Here is a 17563-nt window from a genome sequence, read left to right on the forward strand (position 1 = left end):
AAACAAGAACATTTCATTAAAATATTGTCATAGTTGTTACATGCAGTGCTCCGAAGTTCGCCTTGATGAAGTGGAGGCCCAGCCGCTTAGTCCTGGGGGGTTGCAGCACCTGTAGGTTCTAAAACGTGGATCTAGCGATTGAGTGATCTTTCTTATTTGTGTGGCCTAACAGACTCTCAGCGGATATGCAGGACTACGGTTTAATTATTGATGGCGCGGCGCTGTCATTAATCATGAAGCCCCGAGAGGACGGCAGTTCCAGCAACTACCGAGAGCTCTTCCTGGAGATCTGCCGGAACTGCAGTGCTGTGCTCTGCTGCCGGATGGCGCCCTTGCAGAAAGCCCAGGTGCGCTCCCTTCGTGGCCCAGAGATGCGTGCTGAAATTCCAGCCCTGTCCGAGGTCCCTCAGCCCCAACTCCTAGAAAACCTAGTGTGATGGCACCTTTAGAAACAGAGGCAGGAATGGCAGAGATTTCAGTCACCCTCCCTAACTAGTGAGTGTGGAGTCCAGGGCGGGCCTTCCAGGTACAGTGGCCAGGAGGGTGCTGGCTCCCTCCTGGAAATGAAGAAAAGAGGGGACTGGCCTTTACTGAGTCCCTGCTGTGTGCCATCCACAGTCATCAGTGCTCTGGCTTTCAACCCAGCGGGATGAGTAGGTCCTGACCTTACCAGCTGGCCTACGTGTCCAGAGTATGCAAATTGGACTCTTGCCAGTCCAGCTCCAAACGTTGGTCCTACCCCCTTGAGTTCTTATGAGAGACACACCTGAAGTGTTTCCAAAATACTTCTAACTGCCTTTTAAATGCGTTATGGGAACTACATGTAAACATGGTGTCTTTCCAAACTCAGTAGACCTGAAGCCCCAACTTGATCACAGCACATCTTAGATACAATAGGTCAGCATCTAAACTGTTCATTAAAGAAATCTGCAACTTCTCAGATTGGCCCAGTGGTTAAGGTCAATAAATCTTGCATAAACTCTAAGAACCAAGTGCAAGGACTGATTGTCAGCACGTGACGTGTGTGACACTCACCTCTCACTAAGATAGAGCCAGGGCCTCCCTGGGCAGTTCTCAGAGAAGGTGCCCCAGGCTCAGGAATCATGTGCATCCTGTTTGCTATGAACTTACTTCGTTCGTTCCTTCCCTCCTCTAATATGTTCCACTCAATCTGTTTCAGTTACTTCCCGGATGCAGCTAAGGTTTTCTGTACCAGTTCTAATTTCTCAATTGGCTTTTGAAAAGCTTTCTACATTGAATTTGCATGCCAGTCTCTCATCTTGAAACCTGCTTCCCATCTTTCAGTCTCACCCCCTACACCAGTGCACTTGGCACCTACGTGGGGGAGACCACAGAGAAAGCTTGGAACCCTAGAAGTCATTCAGTGCACACAGGTGCCAGGTCAGGTCTGCGCACAGGACAGTTTTGAAGAGTAAGATAGCTGGGGAACCACGGCTCGCTCTTTACACTCGCCACCTGACACCCAGCCCAGCTCTGCAGACCTGCTCATGGAGCCGAGTTGGCACCTGCCCTGGTATTTGAGTCGTGGCCAGCCATGCAGCTCACTTGATGGCCCTTTCACAGCCTGTCGCCATCGTATCTCCCACGTCTCACTTTATTCTGCTGGTTTCCAAATAGGGATGACGTTCTGTACAGAGGGAAGCAGGCTATGGTGAATTAGCTCCAAGCCAGCAGCGCTCCCCTCCTGGACTCGGCTCACCCTCAGCTCTGCCTCTGTGTGCCACCCTTGTGTGCCACTATGTGTACTGTTAGGGAATAACCCTGGCAGACAAAGCAGAGGAGTAAATTTTGTTATCTTTTCTAGATTGTTAAGTTGATCAAATTTTCAAAAGAGCACCCCATCACCCTGGCCATCGGTGATGGCGCCAATGACGTCAGCATGATCCTGGAGGCCCACGTGGGCATAGGTGAGCCAGGGGGAGGCTGCGACAGGAGGCTGCCCTGGCTGGGCTGGCTCCCAGCTGGCTCCTCACTCTCCATGCTCGCAGGGGTCATTGGGAAGGAAGGCCGGCAGGCGGCGCGCAACAGCGACTACGCGATACCCAAGTTCAAGCACTTGAAGAAGATGCTTCTGGTCCACGGGCATTTCTACTACATCAGGATCTCTGAGCTGGTGCAGTACTTCTTCTACAAGGTAGGCAGTCTCCGCACCTCCCCCTCGGGCCGCATGTACCACCAGGACAGCCTGACCCTGGGCAGGAAGGAGGGGTGCGTCTCTCACCACGGGAGGCTCCCCAGCACCTCCTCCCCACCAGATCTCACTGTGGAGCTGTCGGCTCCGGCAGTGGGGTGCCTGTGGGGCACCATTTGTACCTCTTCCAAGAGCCTCGCTCCCTGGGCAGTAGCTTATTTCCTGGTTTTGTTGACCCCTTCCTAACAGAGTCCCTGCACACGGTCTGCGTCACCGCAGCCAGAGCAGGGTTTTAGTGGCCACTGAAACGAGAAGAGAATTTCCAAAGCCCATTCCGTGCTCCTCTGCAGGACACCGAGCACATCTGGGTTGGTCCCCACACAGAGTAGGTGCTGTGGGCAGCGGCTGCCCAGCCCTAGGACAGGCTCTGCTCCTCCGGAGACCGTCACTGACCTAACGGCCTGTGGCTTGCCTTTCAGAACGTCTGCTTCATTTTCCCCCAGTTTCTGTACCAGTTCTTCTGTGGGTTTTCACAACAGGTCAGTCCTCACGTCCTCTAAGTCAGGGGCTTGCCCTTGCCTTGCTCCCCTTCCCTGGAGGGTGGCTGCAGTGGGGAGAAGAGACTTTGGGACATCCAGGCCACCTTGCCACAGGGACAGTGAGCAAGCTCACTACTGTTCCTCCCACTGTCCCTCCCACTGCCCGGGGCCCGTCAGCAGGCAGGGTATGGGATCAGGCACAGGCCACAGTGCTGAGGAGCCTCTGGGCGGGTCTGCTGGCCTCAGGTGTTGGAGATGCAGGACCCACCTCCCAGCCCCCAACTTGGGGTGTAGGGCCCACACTGAAAGGATTAGCCACACACTGGAGGTACTCATGGTGTCTGGTCATCCTTGGGGCCAGAGGCCCTGCAGTGTGCCAGGGGCAGGGGTGGTAGCCTAGGACGGGGACAGGGACAGGTTGAGGGGCTCCTCAGCCCTGCTTCTCAGGTGACGCCTGCGTGCGCCAGTGCACAGTGTGCCAGCTGCTTTTCTGAAGCATCCAGGACCAGGCAGATGAATCTGGAGGGTGGCTGTCAGAACTGCAAATCCTTGTTCCACTTCTTCTTCCTTTTCTCCCCACTTGGCAATCTGCAGTGACAGAATGGGTGGGTCAGAGCCAGGAGGGTCCAGCTGCAGCTTTGTCCTGGCCCTGTGAGGCTTTGTAGTCATGCTGTCTGTCCCCTCTGCCTGCAAGGGTGGCTCTGGGTACACTGTGGGCACATTCTGTGCCCAGCTGTGGTTCTCTGTGTTAAATGAAAGAGGACACCAGCAGTCTATGCAGGAAGTGAGGTGGTCAGCGGACGCCCTCTTCCTCCAGACCCTGTACGACACCGCGTACCTGACCCTCTACAACATCAGCTTCACGTCCCTCCCGATTCTGCTGTACAGCCTGATGGAGCAGCACGTGGGCATCGATGTGCTCAAGAGAGACCCTTCGCTGTACAGGTGGGTCCCCACCCATTCCAGTGGCCCTTCCCTGCCCAGGAGCACCCAGGGACTGCCTCAGCCCTTCCGGTCAGCACCTGCAGACGTGTTCAAACCTGGGGATGTTAATGTACTGTGCGCTTGCCTCCAGGAGCCCTTCCAGCAGGAGTGTGGCCTTCGCCCCCAGGTCAGAGATGGCGCAGAGGGGACGCACGTCAGGCCAGTCTGTTTGATGACTGTGGGAGAACTAGGGATGAGGATGTCAGTCTTCTTGTGACCATGAATTCATGGCCTGGATCACCCTTTAGAACCAAGAGTGTTCTGTTCAGAAATGTTGGTGGATCTGATTTCAGTGTGATCTTTTCTTCTTAAAAAAAATGTAATTAATAAAAAAAAGATGTTTTTCTGTTATTTCAGAACTGCCATTCAGGATCTTTGGCAGATTTGATGTTCCCGTTTGTCTTTTTAAATTAAACATGTATTTTTCCTCCAATTTAGACTCACAGGTGGTTGCGGAGCGTACCCCAGGGAGACTCCACGTGCTCTCATGCGGTTTCCCCAAAGCCTGCACATTGGGAACCGCAGGGCACGGAGTCTCTCACCACACTCTCGTCTTCCTCAGGTGGCCTGTGTCCACCCTGTTTGGGGGTCAGGCATGTGCGGTAGTGCAGTGGTGCAGCCACACGGGTCGCCTTGTGTAACGCTGTCCCCTTCCCTTTCCCACAGGGACATCGCCAAGAACGCGCTGCTCCGCTGGAGGGTGTTCACCTACTGGACCTTCCTGGGGCTATTTGATGCGCTGGTGTTTTTCTTTGGTGCTTATTTCATGTTTGAAAACACAGTCGTGACCAGCGGTGGACAGGTCAGTACTGTACTCTGGTGGCTGAGGATGAGCCCTCACCCCATGTGATCACGCTGTGAGAATAGTAGCTCAGCAGGGCTCCCAGGCCCTGCGGGTGGGTCGCAGACGTCTGTGTGTCCAGCAGACACGTCCAGGGTGTCACGTGGCAGCAGGGCAGGGCCTCTGGGGTTCCCGGGCGTGCTGTGTGGCCTTCCTTCCATGGCCACCTCAGGGCCAGTGTGCCACTGTGGCATTGGCAGCACTCCCGGGCGCGGGGTACATTGGCGTAGCGTGCCCGAGCAGGCCGTGCCCCGCGGCGAGCAAGGTGCGTCACGGGCGCTTGACACTGGCGTGCTTCCTGGGGGTCTGTTTTATTTGTATCTTGCTTTTTTCTCTCTGCTACTCGCCTCCTTCACCCTCAGATAGTGACCACCAACACACACATGGTAAGAACCGTGGGTTTGTCCTTCCTCTGTGTTTTCTGGAGTGCACTGCAATTAAAATATTTCTCGAAAATATTTTCACATGTGACCTCTACTGTGTGCTTTGTGGGTAGAAATGCTGTCAGTTCTCCTGCCCTCTACTGGCCAGAGGCCTGTGTGTTCCGGCCATCTCTCTCCCTGTCCGCCCACCCAGGTCTGTGTCAGGCTTGTGGATCTGAACCCTCTTCATGGTGATGAAGGGCAGAGTCAGCAGGGATGAGAGGCCTGAGGGCATGTTTCAGCTGGCCAGGGAGCTGAGGGTGTTGGGCAGACTCCAGAGTGTCCCTGAGGGTGCCCGCCCTAGGCCCAGTGTGGTCCTCCCTGAGGGTCACAGCCCTGGGCCCAGCGTGGTCCCCCAGGGTCCCAACACGGGGCTGGCATTCCTAGTTGCGTTGGAGGGCAGCTTTCCAACAGAAGGTTTTCATTCCCGTCCCCGGCACCGTCTTCCCCTGGTGGCCCGTGTCTGCCCCGCAGCCTGTGGGGGACACAGAGGCCCTGCCGTGAGTCCTGAGGGTCTGTTCGCTCACTGGCTTTCTCGTTGCCGAGAGGCTGCTCTCTCCCGTGGCCAGGTCTTCTTCTGTGAGTTCCATCCTGGAGCCTGCTGAGGCTGCGCTGCTGCTCCGGGGCTCAGTCCCTGCGGCTACTCCTTGCCCTGGTTTGCCAGCCTGTGTGGTTCCTGCACGGCCCCCACCATCACTGTGGCTGCCAGAGCTCTTTACTTCTTCCCTCTCCCGGGCCTTTTCCCTGGCTCAGGCCTCTTGTTGTGTCCTGGACACACAGGCTCCTGTCCTGGACCTCAATCTCGGGAGGTAGTGGCATGTGGGTGGCATGGCAGTCATCACTGGCTCCACGTCCCAGCTGGCCTCTGCCTTGTACTGACGGCACCCTGTTCTCTTGGACGTTCCTAGAACAGAGGTCGAGGAGACCAGTGGAGGACTCTCCACCATGAAGAGGTCAGGGGTGGTGCGGGCAGGCCCTGCATGCGTCCCTCTGGTCAGGGGAGGACACAGCTGCTCTCCCTGGAAAGGCAGGGCAGCTGCTGCTCAGGCCTACCGGCCGGCACTCCTCAGGCCCCCTCGTCCTCTCCAGCCAGGCTGTGCTGCCACTGGCCGGGGCGCCACTGTTACCTCTGGGGACCCCACGTCTTGCATCCCTTGTCTCCTGAGAGAGGTGTTTCAGCAACATGTCCCTACCTTGTACTCCCTGCCCCTTGTCACATCACAGGAACTTGAAATGGGGTCGGAAAGAGTCCAAGGTGGGGGCAGCCCAGGGCGTCATGTGCAGCCACACAGCCTCAGGGGACATGGGTGGCCCCAGCTGCATTCACTGGCTGTCACAGCAGGTGCAGGATGCAGTCTCCTCACCTAAGAACTGGGAGGTGCCTGGCGGCGATGGGTGCCCACCCGGTTATGGGACGTTCTGTGCTGGACTCCCCAGCAGGCTTGCTCCAGGCCCCTAAGGCCCCCACGGCTGAGACTGCACAGCCATCCAAGACCACAGTCCCCAACAACCACAGAGGTGACTCAGGGCCGCCCAGGAGTTCAGGGTCAGGATGACCCAGGCCACCCCATGCGTGATGTGCCTGCCCCAGTGGCCTTCAGGGAGCCCTGTCGGCCTGCATCCAGCATGTGCGTGTGTCCTGGGCAGTCCAGAGCCCGCTCACCGCCAGATAGGAGCAGTGTCAGGCAGGGTCTGCAGAGATCAGGAACTCCGCGTCTCCCAGCAGCGACCCTCTGGTTCTGGGGTTGCAGCTTGGCAATGAGACGTTCTCTGATGGCATTCCCCGTGGCCCAGGTGCATCTTACAAGCAGTCTAGAAGTCTGTCTTGATGGTCAAGCCTCACCTGGACTTCACAGCGCAGATCCCAAGGCACTGCCATCATCCCTGCTGCGTGGCAGGTTCCTGCTGAACGCTGGGGTTCAGAGCAGGCCATGGTAGACCAGGAGGACCAGGAGGGGTGGCTGGGAGGCCAGCAGTCGGGGGGGGAAGTGCGGCCACACCGCTCCAAGCAGAGGCGTACTTTGGGGGAGCGTCCCCCACACAGGCACATTGGTGTGCTGGAAGGTGTGAAGCAGAGCGTCCTATGAGAATGCTCATCCTCAGAGGTGTCGGAGAGGCAAGGAGGACCGAGTGGACGCCCCGTGAAGATGGGAACCTGGCTAGGGAGGGGCAGTGAGACCCGTGACGGCCAGAGGCTCCGTCCCCTGGGTTGCTGGTGCAGGAATGCAGGGGTGTGCCGCAGAGGTGCTGGCCACGGCTGAGGGGTGTGCCCTCATGTTAGGACGGGTCCTGAGAAGTCAGGAGTGTCGCTGGGGGTCGGATCGTCCCTCTGACAGCCTGCCAGCAAAGGCAGCTGTGTCCTGGGGGCCCATCCACCTCCCACCCAAGATCCCCAGACTCTCAACCAGGACCGCTGGTAGCTACCAGATGGCTCCTGTTGAAAGCAGATGAGATCAGGAGCCCACAGCAGAGGAGCTCCGTGCCCGCCACCCAGTGACCTGGCCAAGGGCTGTGGACACAGAGGGCTGGTGCTCAGCACTTCCCGGGTTCCTGGCTGAAATTCGCAGCTCAGGTCTCAAGATAGCTGAGCCTTGCCGTCCACCTGTGAAAATGGATGGTGGCTCACATGTTTTAGTGGACCCCAGCCAGAGGCCTAACGCGTCTCCCTAGGACTGCCATCAGCCAGCCCCTTGAGGAGGCATGGCAGTGAGGTGGAGGGCCGCCTCCGTCCCCGGCCCAGCATGTCCTCCGGGTGTGCGGCTGCCGAGGCTCTGCGGGACGTGGCATGATGTGCTGTCATCTGGTTTTGTAGACATCTGCGGTTCCGACAAGTGGGAGTGGGAGGACAGGGAGCCCCTCTCTCCCTACGGCTCCCCAGGGCCCCAGCAGTCGCTCAGCACCACTGCTCCAACCCTTGGCCAGGTGCCCTGGGAAGTGGTGCCAGGCCGCAGCTGGTCTCAGGCTGAGACCTCCCTGCCTAACGATGAGGTGGGCTGGGCATCTCAGAGAGGACACACACCTCCCCTGCGTGAGGCCCCAGGTGCAGGCCAGCCCCAAAAGAGGCCGTGAACCCAGGCAGGAAGCCTCGGGACCACTCAGGGTCTCCCTGGGCACCGTCCTGGGCATTCAGAGTGCCTCTGGCTTCTGCCCAGTGGATGCAGGTGCCAGAGACATCCCAGGCACAGCTAGGCATGCCCTGCGGGCGTGGTGCCCTGGCCAAGGGGCTCTGCGGGTGCAGATCTGAGCTTTTGCTTGCCTGTGTTGTCCCATCCAAGGAGAGAGGCTGACTTGACCAGGGCACGAGCCCAGGGTGTGGTGAGCAGCTGTGCCGCTGGGGCCCCGGCACCGAGCGCTGACTCTCCCAAAGTCCCAGCCCGTGTGCCCCAGAGTCCCCAGTGCCTCCCTGCTCACTGCGTGGACCTCACAGAAGTCGCTGCTGGGTGTGGCCCTGGCTGGGCATCTTAGGTGAAATCTGCCCTGGAAGGCCACTGCATCCAGCCCTCTGGTCCTTTGTGACACAGGCTCTGGTTTTGCCTTAGAGTGGGGCCAGGGGCATTCCTGAGAAACACAGCTCCAGCACCCCACAGGCTGGGTGTGGGCCACTCACGGAGGACAGGACCTTCACGGTGGCCACCGTTGGAGGCGAGGCTTCCCTGCGACTGACCTCTCCCTGGGAGGGGCATCTCTTACTCTGCGTGCCTTGTCTCTGCTGGAGGTGTGTTGTCTGAGGCTGGACGTGTCTGCACTTCCCGCCGTCCTCCAAGGCCACTGCTAGAGGAGGGCAGCTGTGAGCCCACTTGGTGCTCCCTCCTCCTGCGCTCGGTGGCCGGCGTCTGTGGCATCTGGCCACTGGAAGGGCGGCCCTTGTCCAGCTCTGTCCCGTGTGTCTGCTTGTCCCCTTTCCTGAGGTGCTGGACAGTGTGCTCCCTGTCGCCCGTGTGTCCGGCACTCCTGGCTGTTTCTCAGTGTTGTCCCCAGCAGCAGTGTCTGTCCAGCAGCCTCTCACGTCCTGGGCTTGTTCTCAGACGGGGCAGAAGCGCATCTGGGCACTTGGGTCACTTGTCTCCGCAGAAAGCAGAGGCCAGGAGGTGCCTGTTTGACCCAGCTGTGGGGGATTCACCTTCACTGGGCAGCGCTGGGCAGGGCCAGGTCAAGGCAGGCCATGGCCCCGCCCCACGCAGCCTCCAGTCTGTGGCTGGGCGTCATGTTTGCCGTGGCCTTGGGAGCGAGGGGCTGCGTGGCAGGCGGTCACTCGGCGGTTCTCCACAGATGTTCGGGAACTGGACCTTCGGGACGCTGGTGTTTACGGTCATGGTGTTCACCGTCACGCTGAAGGTGGGTCTTCTCAGAGCCCTCCTCGTGGCCGGCTGCTCAGAGAGTCTCACGCCCTGTGGCTCTGAGCCATGGACCCACACTGAGGCTGATCCACCTGCCCAGGGCCACCCCCAGCTCCCCTTCCCTGCCCAGACTCATGAGGCACCCTGTCCCCACGATCCTGGGCGACCTGGTCCCTGAACTGCAGTTGACAGAAGTAAGCGAGGAAGTCTCTACTCCAGTGGCGGATTCAGATCAGAATGCTTTCAAAGGGACCATCCCGCCAGAGCCCGCAGGTCAGCCCGAGCCAGCTCTCCTGCCTTGGGAAGCCAGCTCTCTGAGGCCAAGTAGCATCCTATGAAGTCCCCTGCCGCCCAGCCTGCAGACAGTAGGAAGGGACCAGAGGCATCTCTGTGCCGTACCCCAGCCTGGCGTTGCCCCTGCGGGCGAGCTGGAAGCTGGTGGCAGGGCTGGGGTGGGTGAGCTGGCGGCAGGGCTGGGACAAGGAGCCGGGAGCTGGTGGCAGGGCTGGGGTGGGTGAGCCAGGAGCTGGTGGCAGGGCTGGGGTGGGTGAACCGGGAACTGGTGGCAGGGCTGGGGTGGGTGAACCGGGAGCTGGTGGAAGGGCTGGGGTGGGTGCGCCGGGAGCTGGTGGCAGGGCTGGGGTGGGTGCGCCGGGAGCTGGTGGCAGGGCTGGGGTGGGTGAGCCGGGAGCTGGTGGCAGGGCTGGGACAAGGAGCCGGGAGCTGGTGGCAGGGCTGGGGTGGGTGCGCCGGGAGCTGGTGGCAGGGCTGGGGTGGGTGAGCCGGGAGCTGGTGGCAGGGCTGGGACAATGAGCCGGGAGCTGGTGGCAGGGCTGGGGTGGGTGAGGCGGGAGCTGGTGGCAAGGCTGGGACAAGGAGCCGGGAGCTGGTGGCAGGGCTGGGACAAGGAGCCGGGAGCTGGTGGCAGGGCTGGGGTGGGTGAGGCGGGAGCTGGTGGCAGGGCTGGGACAATGAGCCGGGAGCTGGTGGCAGGGCTGGGGTGGTGAGCCAGGAGCTGGTGGCAGGGCTGGGGTGGGTGAGCTGGGTGCTGGTGGCAGGGCTGGGGTGGGTGAGCTGGGTGCTGATGGCAGGGCTGGGACAAGGAGCCGGGAGCTGGTGGCAGGCTGACGGCGTGGCCTTTCCTTCTCAGTTGAAGTGAGGAGCTGGTTCAGGTTTTCCTAGGGAGCTTCAGGAGGTGTGCAGCCCCCGTTGGGTTCTGTGCAGTTTCGTCCTGCACGGCCTTCTGCCTCCCTCATGCTGTTGACCTCCCTCTTCCCTCGCAGCTGGCTCTGGACACACATTACTGGACTTGGATCAACCACTTTGTCATCTGGGGGTCGCTGCTGTTCTACATTGTCTTTTCCCTGCTCTGGGGAGGAATCATCTGGTAAGAGCTGATGAACGTATTGACACACTATGGGCCATCCCCTGTCTCCCCAGGCTCAGGGCGTGAGTCCCCTTCTCCTCCTGCACTGCTGTGGGCCTGCCTGCATCCAGGTCTCCAGTACACATTCTGCTGCTGTAACAGGATACCTGAGACTGAGTGGTTTACAAACAATGAAGGTTGTCTGGGCTTGTGGCCCTGGAGACTGGAAGTCCCTGAGCTTATGCTGGACTCTGGCAAGGGTCTTGTGACACTGGAATTCTCACAGGGCAAGACAGGGCGAGCATGCCCACTGGACTGTCCTCTCATAAAGCAACTGATGCCACCGTGAAGTGCCTTGCTCATGTCCTGACCACCTCCCCAGGCCCTTCTGCCACAGCCCGTGACGGAGTGGCGTTGAGACTCCTCAGGAGCTCTGGGGACACGTTGAACCCGGGGCCCTGGCATGCAGAAGGACAGCACACTGCACACTCTGGTGGCAGGATACACAGACCTGGCGAGTGAGTCATGGGACTGTGACAGGCTCTGTGGGGACAGGGCAGCGCTGCAGCAGGCAGGGCCCTGTTGTGCCCTGGAGGGCAGAGGTGACTTCTCCATGCTGTTGTGACCTACCCTGAGCCCAGAAGAGTGCACACCGCCACATGGCCTCGCTCGGGGACTGCTCAACACAAGAGGCTGTGTGCAAGTCCCACCACGTCACACGCTATGCACACAAGTGACAGGCAGCTCCTGTCACCCCAGGGAAGTCAGGGAGTTGGGGTCCAGATCCCCGGCTGCCGGGGGAGGGAGTGTCACTGCAGCTGAGGCGGCCGCAGGAGTGTGAGCGGGTAGAGGGTCAGCCGCAGCAGCAGGGAAAGATGGCCACGCTGCGCAGCCCCCTCCCCTGGGCAGCTGGCCTCACTGGGAGGCCAAGAGCCCTCTTGGTCCACATCTGCTGTCCAGGAGCCATAGTCTCTGTCCCAGCCCCTCCTTCCTGGCAGCACAGGCTCCTGATCCAGTGGCGGAGGGAGCAGTGGCTGGGGAGGGTCTCCAGCAGCCCTCCAGAGCCGGGCCAGAGTTCACAGGCCTCGAGTGGAGGAAGAGGGTGCCTCCGCTGGAGTGCGCCTGAAACTGGGTTCTGCTCCCGCATCACTCACTTCCTGCCCTTTGGCACAGGCCCTGCCCACCCCGGCCTTTCCAGCAGCTTCTGTGCCCCAGGACTCTACTCTGTCCCCTGTCACCTGCAGCACTGTCACCTGAGGTGCCCATTGGCTTTAGCTGGAGGTGGGCTCTGCCTCTCCCTTTCCCACTCGCGGCACCTGCACCACGGAGCAGGACACACAGACCACCTGAAAGCAGGGACCTAGTCATGGTGGGCTGACCAATGGGTGCTCAGTTTCCTGTATTCCACCTACAGACACCCAGGGTCACCCCGACATCCAGCGTCGTCCCGTGCTGAGTCTTGTGGCAGGAGCTCCTGCTGGTCAGGGCTGCCCCACCTCTATGGTGAGGGGCAGGCTGTGTCCAGGCCCAGGGGTCGCCACTCTGCTCTTGTTTCTTCTGCTGTCCTGAAGCTGAACTTCAGGGGCTTCTAGCTCCCTCTGGGATGGCCCTCCCTCCCGCCAGGACCCTGTGCTGTAGAAGGTCCTGCCCTATTTGCTCTCGCGTGAGCACTCCAGAGCAGGCAGTTGGTGCCCTGCCCAGTGCTGTCCACAGCAGGAGCGGGACTCTCCAGAGCAAACGAGCTCCTCATCAGGCGTGGGAAACCGCTGGGACCCATGTGTACCTCCCAGAGGGCTGACCGCCCTGGCTGTGTCCCCTGCCTGCAGGCCGTTCCTCAGTTATCAGAGGATGTACTACGTGTTCATGCACATGCTGTCCAGTGGGCCCGCCTGGCTGGGCATCATCCTGCTCATCACCGTCAGCCTCCTCCCGGATGTCCTCAAGAAAGTCCTGTGCAGGCAGCTGTGGCCAACAGCGACGGAAAGGACCCAGGTACGGAGCCCAACCCGGCCGGGACGCGACCCTAGCTTTACAATTGGGAAGTGTTAGTAGCAGGATTGTTCAGAGGTCAGCCCAGGTCTTGCCAATCAGCTTCATAATGATGCATGATTTCAAACTTTAAATTAGGAAAAATTCAAGATGATCAATGTATAATTTGATGATTTGACCTAAACAATCAGCTGGGAGAAGAAAGAGAACAAAGATTAATAGAAAAGATAAACTATCTTCTGTAAATCCATATAAATTTGAATTTAATCATTACTTTAGAGGTTAGATTACATTTTTAAGGTGGATTTGGCTCAACATGTTGACGTTGTATGAAGGATTGCTGGGTGTTGGGCTACCTTTTCTCCACACTCCCAAACTGGCCGACACGCAGAATTGTGGGTTCAGAAAGGAAGCTGAGCTCAGGACTCAGCCTCTGTTCCCCTCCAGAGTAACCTCAGCACTGGCCTCTGCCCGGGGACTGCGGGAGGGTGGGAGGCACCAAGCCCCATACCTGTGCAGCCTCTCCAGGACCCCGGCCATCAGTGAGGGCAGAAGGTGACCCCTCAGTTAGGGGCCAGCTGGGTCACAGTCCCTTGGGAGGTCATTAAAAATACAGATTTTCAAGTTACCTCCCTGCAACTTTCTCATCTCTGTGAGGTGGGCCCTGGGACAGGCTCCCCCGGGCCCCCAATGATTCTTGTGCCCGTGGTAGGGCAGGACAGCTCCTTGGCGGGGAGCAGAGCTCATGGCACAGAGAGGTGCACGGCAGAGGAACGTGCCAGCGGCCCTATTTGGGATGGGAAATAGGCCAGCCCTGCCCATCTCGGAGCCCAGCGGTTGAAGGGGCCCGGATTGTGAACCTTCCCAGGACTCTGCTATCTTAACACGTTGAGACCAGTGCCACCAGCCCAGGCCTCCCTCCTCTGCCTCCTGCCGCCCTGGGTGACGTCAGTGCCCACAGCGATGACAGGGGCCTCTGCCCAGCAGTGGTGGGCGTCCTGTGAGCCGTGTAGGTCTGTGGCCTCTCAGTGAGGATGTAGGGAGGGCCACTCCAGGACCTGCCGGGGCCTGGGGCCCAGCTCACACGCACAGGCTGTGGTGTCACCTCGGTATCTCCGAGACAAAGCCACCTCCAACACCAGAACACAGGGCCTGGACCCTCCTGCTCATGGGAGGAGAAGCACAGTGGCTGTCCACACTGAGGCCATGTGTCCTCCCAGAGGCACTGCCCTTGGATGGGAGCCGAGCTCGGGTCTCCAGCAGTGGTGCTCTGAGACACACGTGTCCCTGATGGTCCCCTGCAGGACGTGTGCTCGTGACGACACCCCGCACATAGCGTTGGTGGACACACATGTCCATGCATAGGGGAAACAGCAGATGCAGGCTGACCACGAGAGAGCAGGGTCCAGTCAGTGTCCTCTGGGTCCCCAGCTATGCCACCTGGCCCGCAGGTGCTGGCGGACATTGAGGTGCTTGGCTGGACGCACCTAGTCGGGCAGAGTTGGCAGGCACCGCCTGCTGGAGGGCCTTCCCACCTCCTCAGCCAGCAGTGGCAGGCTGCAGTGGCCTCTTGGCCCATGAGGAGCACCCAACTGAAAGCAGCCTGAACCAGGCACAGAAGGCGTGAGGCAGGAGGCGCGAGGCAGGAGGCGCGGGCGTCGGCCGGCCCTGCAGCTCAGGTTGGCTGCTGGGCCGAGCGTTCGGGACTCGTGTGCTGTAACCAACTCACCGCTCTCTTGTCTCTCCTTCCCTCACCCTCCCTTCTCTGCCTGCTTTGCCTCCATAACCACTCCCTGTCCAAACCTCTCCCGCGTGTGGGCTCCGGACCGCGGGACGGGCAGGCTGGGAACCAGTGCCTTTCTGTTGAGCAGCCCGCCGTCTTTATGCTCTCACAGACCTCCAGCGGTCTGAGTTTCTGACCAACAGGTGACCTTCTCTGCCTTCTGCATGCTTGGGATCATGGCCACAGGACGCGGGGTGAATTTGGTGTCAAGGCCAGCCAGCACGTTAGGAAGCACGGTGACTTGCTGACCGTGAGCTGTATCTCCCCCCAGCACAACCCACTGGCCTGCCTGGGGTCCTTAGCAGTGGCAGGGTCCACGCTTGTTCTCAGATACAGCCACTCAGCACCAGCCACCCAGACGCTCCTCAGACTGTCTCAGCATGGCCCTGCCCTCCATGGCCCCTGGGGGATGGACAGAAGACTCCTCCCACACAGCTGTGGGGAAACTGAGGAAGGCAGGGTGAGCGGTTTGCTCAGGCCCCCCAGGGTCACAGGGCACAGCCATGCTGATGCTGGACGTCTTTATCAAATTCCTCACTTTTTAAAGGCCTGATTGTTCCAGAGAAAGCCTCTCGCGTGCTCTCCTGAGCACTGGCCTTCTCAGCAGGCAGCTCACTGGCTTTCGGGGTCAGCTGCACTGGCCAAGGCCTTTGCCTCCAGAGCCCAGGTGTCAGCAAGCCGAGCAGCGTCCAGAGACGTCCTGAGAGCAGCGTCTGTGTTTGCCTCAAACCAGAGACAGTCAGGACAGCGGGGGCCCCTCCACCCCTGCCCTGGCTCAGATGGGAGATCCCACGGGAGGAAAAGGTCTCTTTCCTCTTAGTTCATCTTTTACACACATTCAACTGTTTTTTTAACTGAGAAGATGTTACATTTTTTAAGGTCAAGTAAATAATGGCAAACGAAGTTTTTCTAATTAGGTCCTGTCACACTTTGTTAAAACAAATGACATGATTGCAGCTCACATTCTACATACTTGACTGCATTTCAGATGACATTATTAGGAACACTACAGCGAGTCACAGGAGGGGACTACAAAACTAGCTAGGTCAGGCCAACTCGGACTCTGCTGTCCCAGCTGTCCACGCAGCTGGTTAGGAGCGAGTTGCTTCAGAGCACAAGCAAGGGCCAGACTCTGGCCAGGCACCCTCACCTGGCACGACCCCTGCTGCACCCACTCCTGGCCACAAAGAGGAGCACTCTGTTGCCGTGACACCACGCCATCCTGCAGAACTTTGGAGGAACCAACATTCATTCTGCTGGCCCTTCACACAGGTGGTTCCTCGCCATGTCCCTGTGTGGAGCACCCAGCTGGCACTCTGCGTAGTGATGTGCACTGCGCATGTGCCCGTGTGGCACTGCCTCTGCACCGGCCCATGGTTCATACTGCATCCCTCGCCTGTGAGGGGTGGCGGTCCTTCCTTTGTTCACTCTTCTGCCTGGACTCCTGCCTTCAGACCTTGTGGTTCTTGACTCTCAAACGCCCGTTGCCTCATCTCCGAGGAGCTAGCAAGACTGGGTGCGAAATGGTCCCAGACGCGGGCTCTTGACCTGGAGTGGGAGGCGCCAAGACGCCGAGGCGATGGGACAGGTGGAGGCATGCCCTCGGCCCCCTGGCAGTTCTCGGCAGTGCCTCTCTCTGCTGAGGAAGCAGCAGGGACGCTGTGGGAGCAGGCAGATGCAGCGTGGGTTCTGGAAGCACCCATGAGCTGTCTGTGTAGGAGCAGGACCTTGAGACCGACTGTGGTGGCCTGTGCAGTCTCCCGTCCTGCTCTGCCACCGCACCCTGCCAGCGGCAGCCCTGGGGCCACCTCTGGCTCCGAAGGAGTTGCAGGGTGCACTCGGTGCCTTTCCCTGGCAGAGGGCCCGGGATGCGCAGGGCCACCCGCAGCCCTCCCCCAGAGGGTGTCGCCCTCCCGCCGGAGGCTGCGGCGTCATGTCTTTCCTCGCCTTGCAGAGGAGCATGCAGCACAGAGCACCCGTGGATGCCATGCCCAGCAGCGACAGGCCACTGCTGAAGGACCTCTTACCGCAGCCGCGGCGTCATTAGCTCCACGCTAGGTAACGGTGTGGCCGCTGCCCGCTGGGCGTGGCCCGTGTGCTGTGACTCTCAGACTGTCTGTTCTTCCTCCAAAGTTTTGCTGTGCTGTGCCATTGTTGATAACAGAGGTTCACAATACAAAGGAACACACCCTTTACACACCTGTGCATTTCCACCCAGGTGAGCGCACATGCCTGAGAGTAAGCTGACCAGATAGGGCGCACGCGTGCGTGCGTGTACACACACACACACACACACACACACACACACACACACGGCCAGTCCACCCAGCATGCGAGCAGTCGACTGTCCATGTCCAGCGTATGCAGACAAGAGCTGGCTCCTGGTCAGTGGTGGAAGCAGCTCAGTTCAGGTGCGAGTTGGGACAGATCCTGTTCCACATCAGAAGTGGAGCATTGCTCAGTCGCACTGGACACAGCCCAGGTGGCTCCCAGCTGACCACCATTGTCCAGCAGCTATATCTGCTAGTCTTGGGCTGTAAAGATTCCACATTGTCCAGCACTTCAGACTCGGGGTTTGCAGTGAGTCCCATGTTTGCCAGTGGCCCCCACCTAAAGGTAGCTTTGCGCGGGCATCGTCCCTCGTGTGGACAGACCGGTACCGTTGGCCTCCCCGCCGGCTGCGTGGATGCAGTCTGTGCTGCGGGCCTCAGTGGGTGGTCACGCAGCAGCACGGCCACCTCCATCAGGTAACAGCAGGCTGAGGGCCTGGGAGTGGGGGAGGTCAGCCATCGTCCCAGGTCCCCCAGGCTAGATACTGGCCTGGACAGGGGAGTCCTATCCTCCTCTGGGGCGGGGGAGCACTTCCAGGTTTGAGGGTCTCTGGGGCCTTTGTGCTTCCACCGCGTATCATGATGGGCCTGGGAGGCACCACCGTGTGTCCTACGTCCCCCCAGGTGGTTCTCCCTGGGATGTGAGAGGCCTGCTAACAGAGGTTTGTAGTTCTAGACGTGGACAGACACGTTGCCTCTGCGGCAGCTGCTGTGGGTGGACCCTCACCTCCTCTGGGCTGGAGTTCTGTGGGGACAGGGCCTCGGGTCAGCACGGGCTGCTCCCAGGCTCCTGAACTGACTGCCTGTTTTGTGTCTTGGC

At 59.7% G+C, this 17563-nt stretch overlaps 1 protein-coding gene across 6 annotated transcripts in view; it reads left to right on the top strand.

Moving 5' to 3' along the window:
- Positions 1-17563, top strand: part of Atp11a (ATPase phospholipid transporting 11A) — a 105150-nt gene that overhangs the window by 83977 nt on the left and 3610 nt on the right. The window contains exons 20-29 of one of the 6 annotated variants that reach the window (XR_013092890.2): positions 173-347; positions 1826-1928; positions 2010-2155; positions 2632-2691; positions 3509-3636; positions 4342-4477; positions 9208-9273; positions 10559-10662; positions 12468-12633; positions 16368-16631. Coding sequence is in view for 5 of the 6 variants with exons in the window: in XM_076872589.2 (XP_076728704.1) it covers positions 173-347; positions 1826-1928; positions 2010-2155; positions 2632-2691; positions 3509-3636; positions 4342-4477; positions 9208-9273; positions 10559-10662; positions 12468-12633; positions 16368-16460 (1177 nt within the window). In the remaining variant the exon portion in view is untranslated. Of the gene's footprint in view, positions 1-172; positions 348-1825; positions 1929-2009; positions 2156-2631; positions 2692-3508; positions 3637-4341; positions 4478-9207; positions 9274-10558; positions 10663-12467; positions 12634-14471; positions 17559-17563 lie in introns of those variants that run through there. The other 5 variants (XM_076872589.2, XM_076872591.2, XM_076872588.2 and 2 more) reach the window with 5 other exon arrangements.

The sequence above is a fragment of the Callospermophilus lateralis genome, chromosome 12, assembly GCF_048772815.1.
Source record: "Callospermophilus lateralis isolate mCalLat2 chromosome 12, mCalLat2.hap1, whole genome shotgun sequence".
Classification (NCBI taxonomy): Eukaryota; Metazoa; Chordata; class Mammalia; order Rodentia; family Sciuridae; genus Callospermophilus; species Callospermophilus lateralis.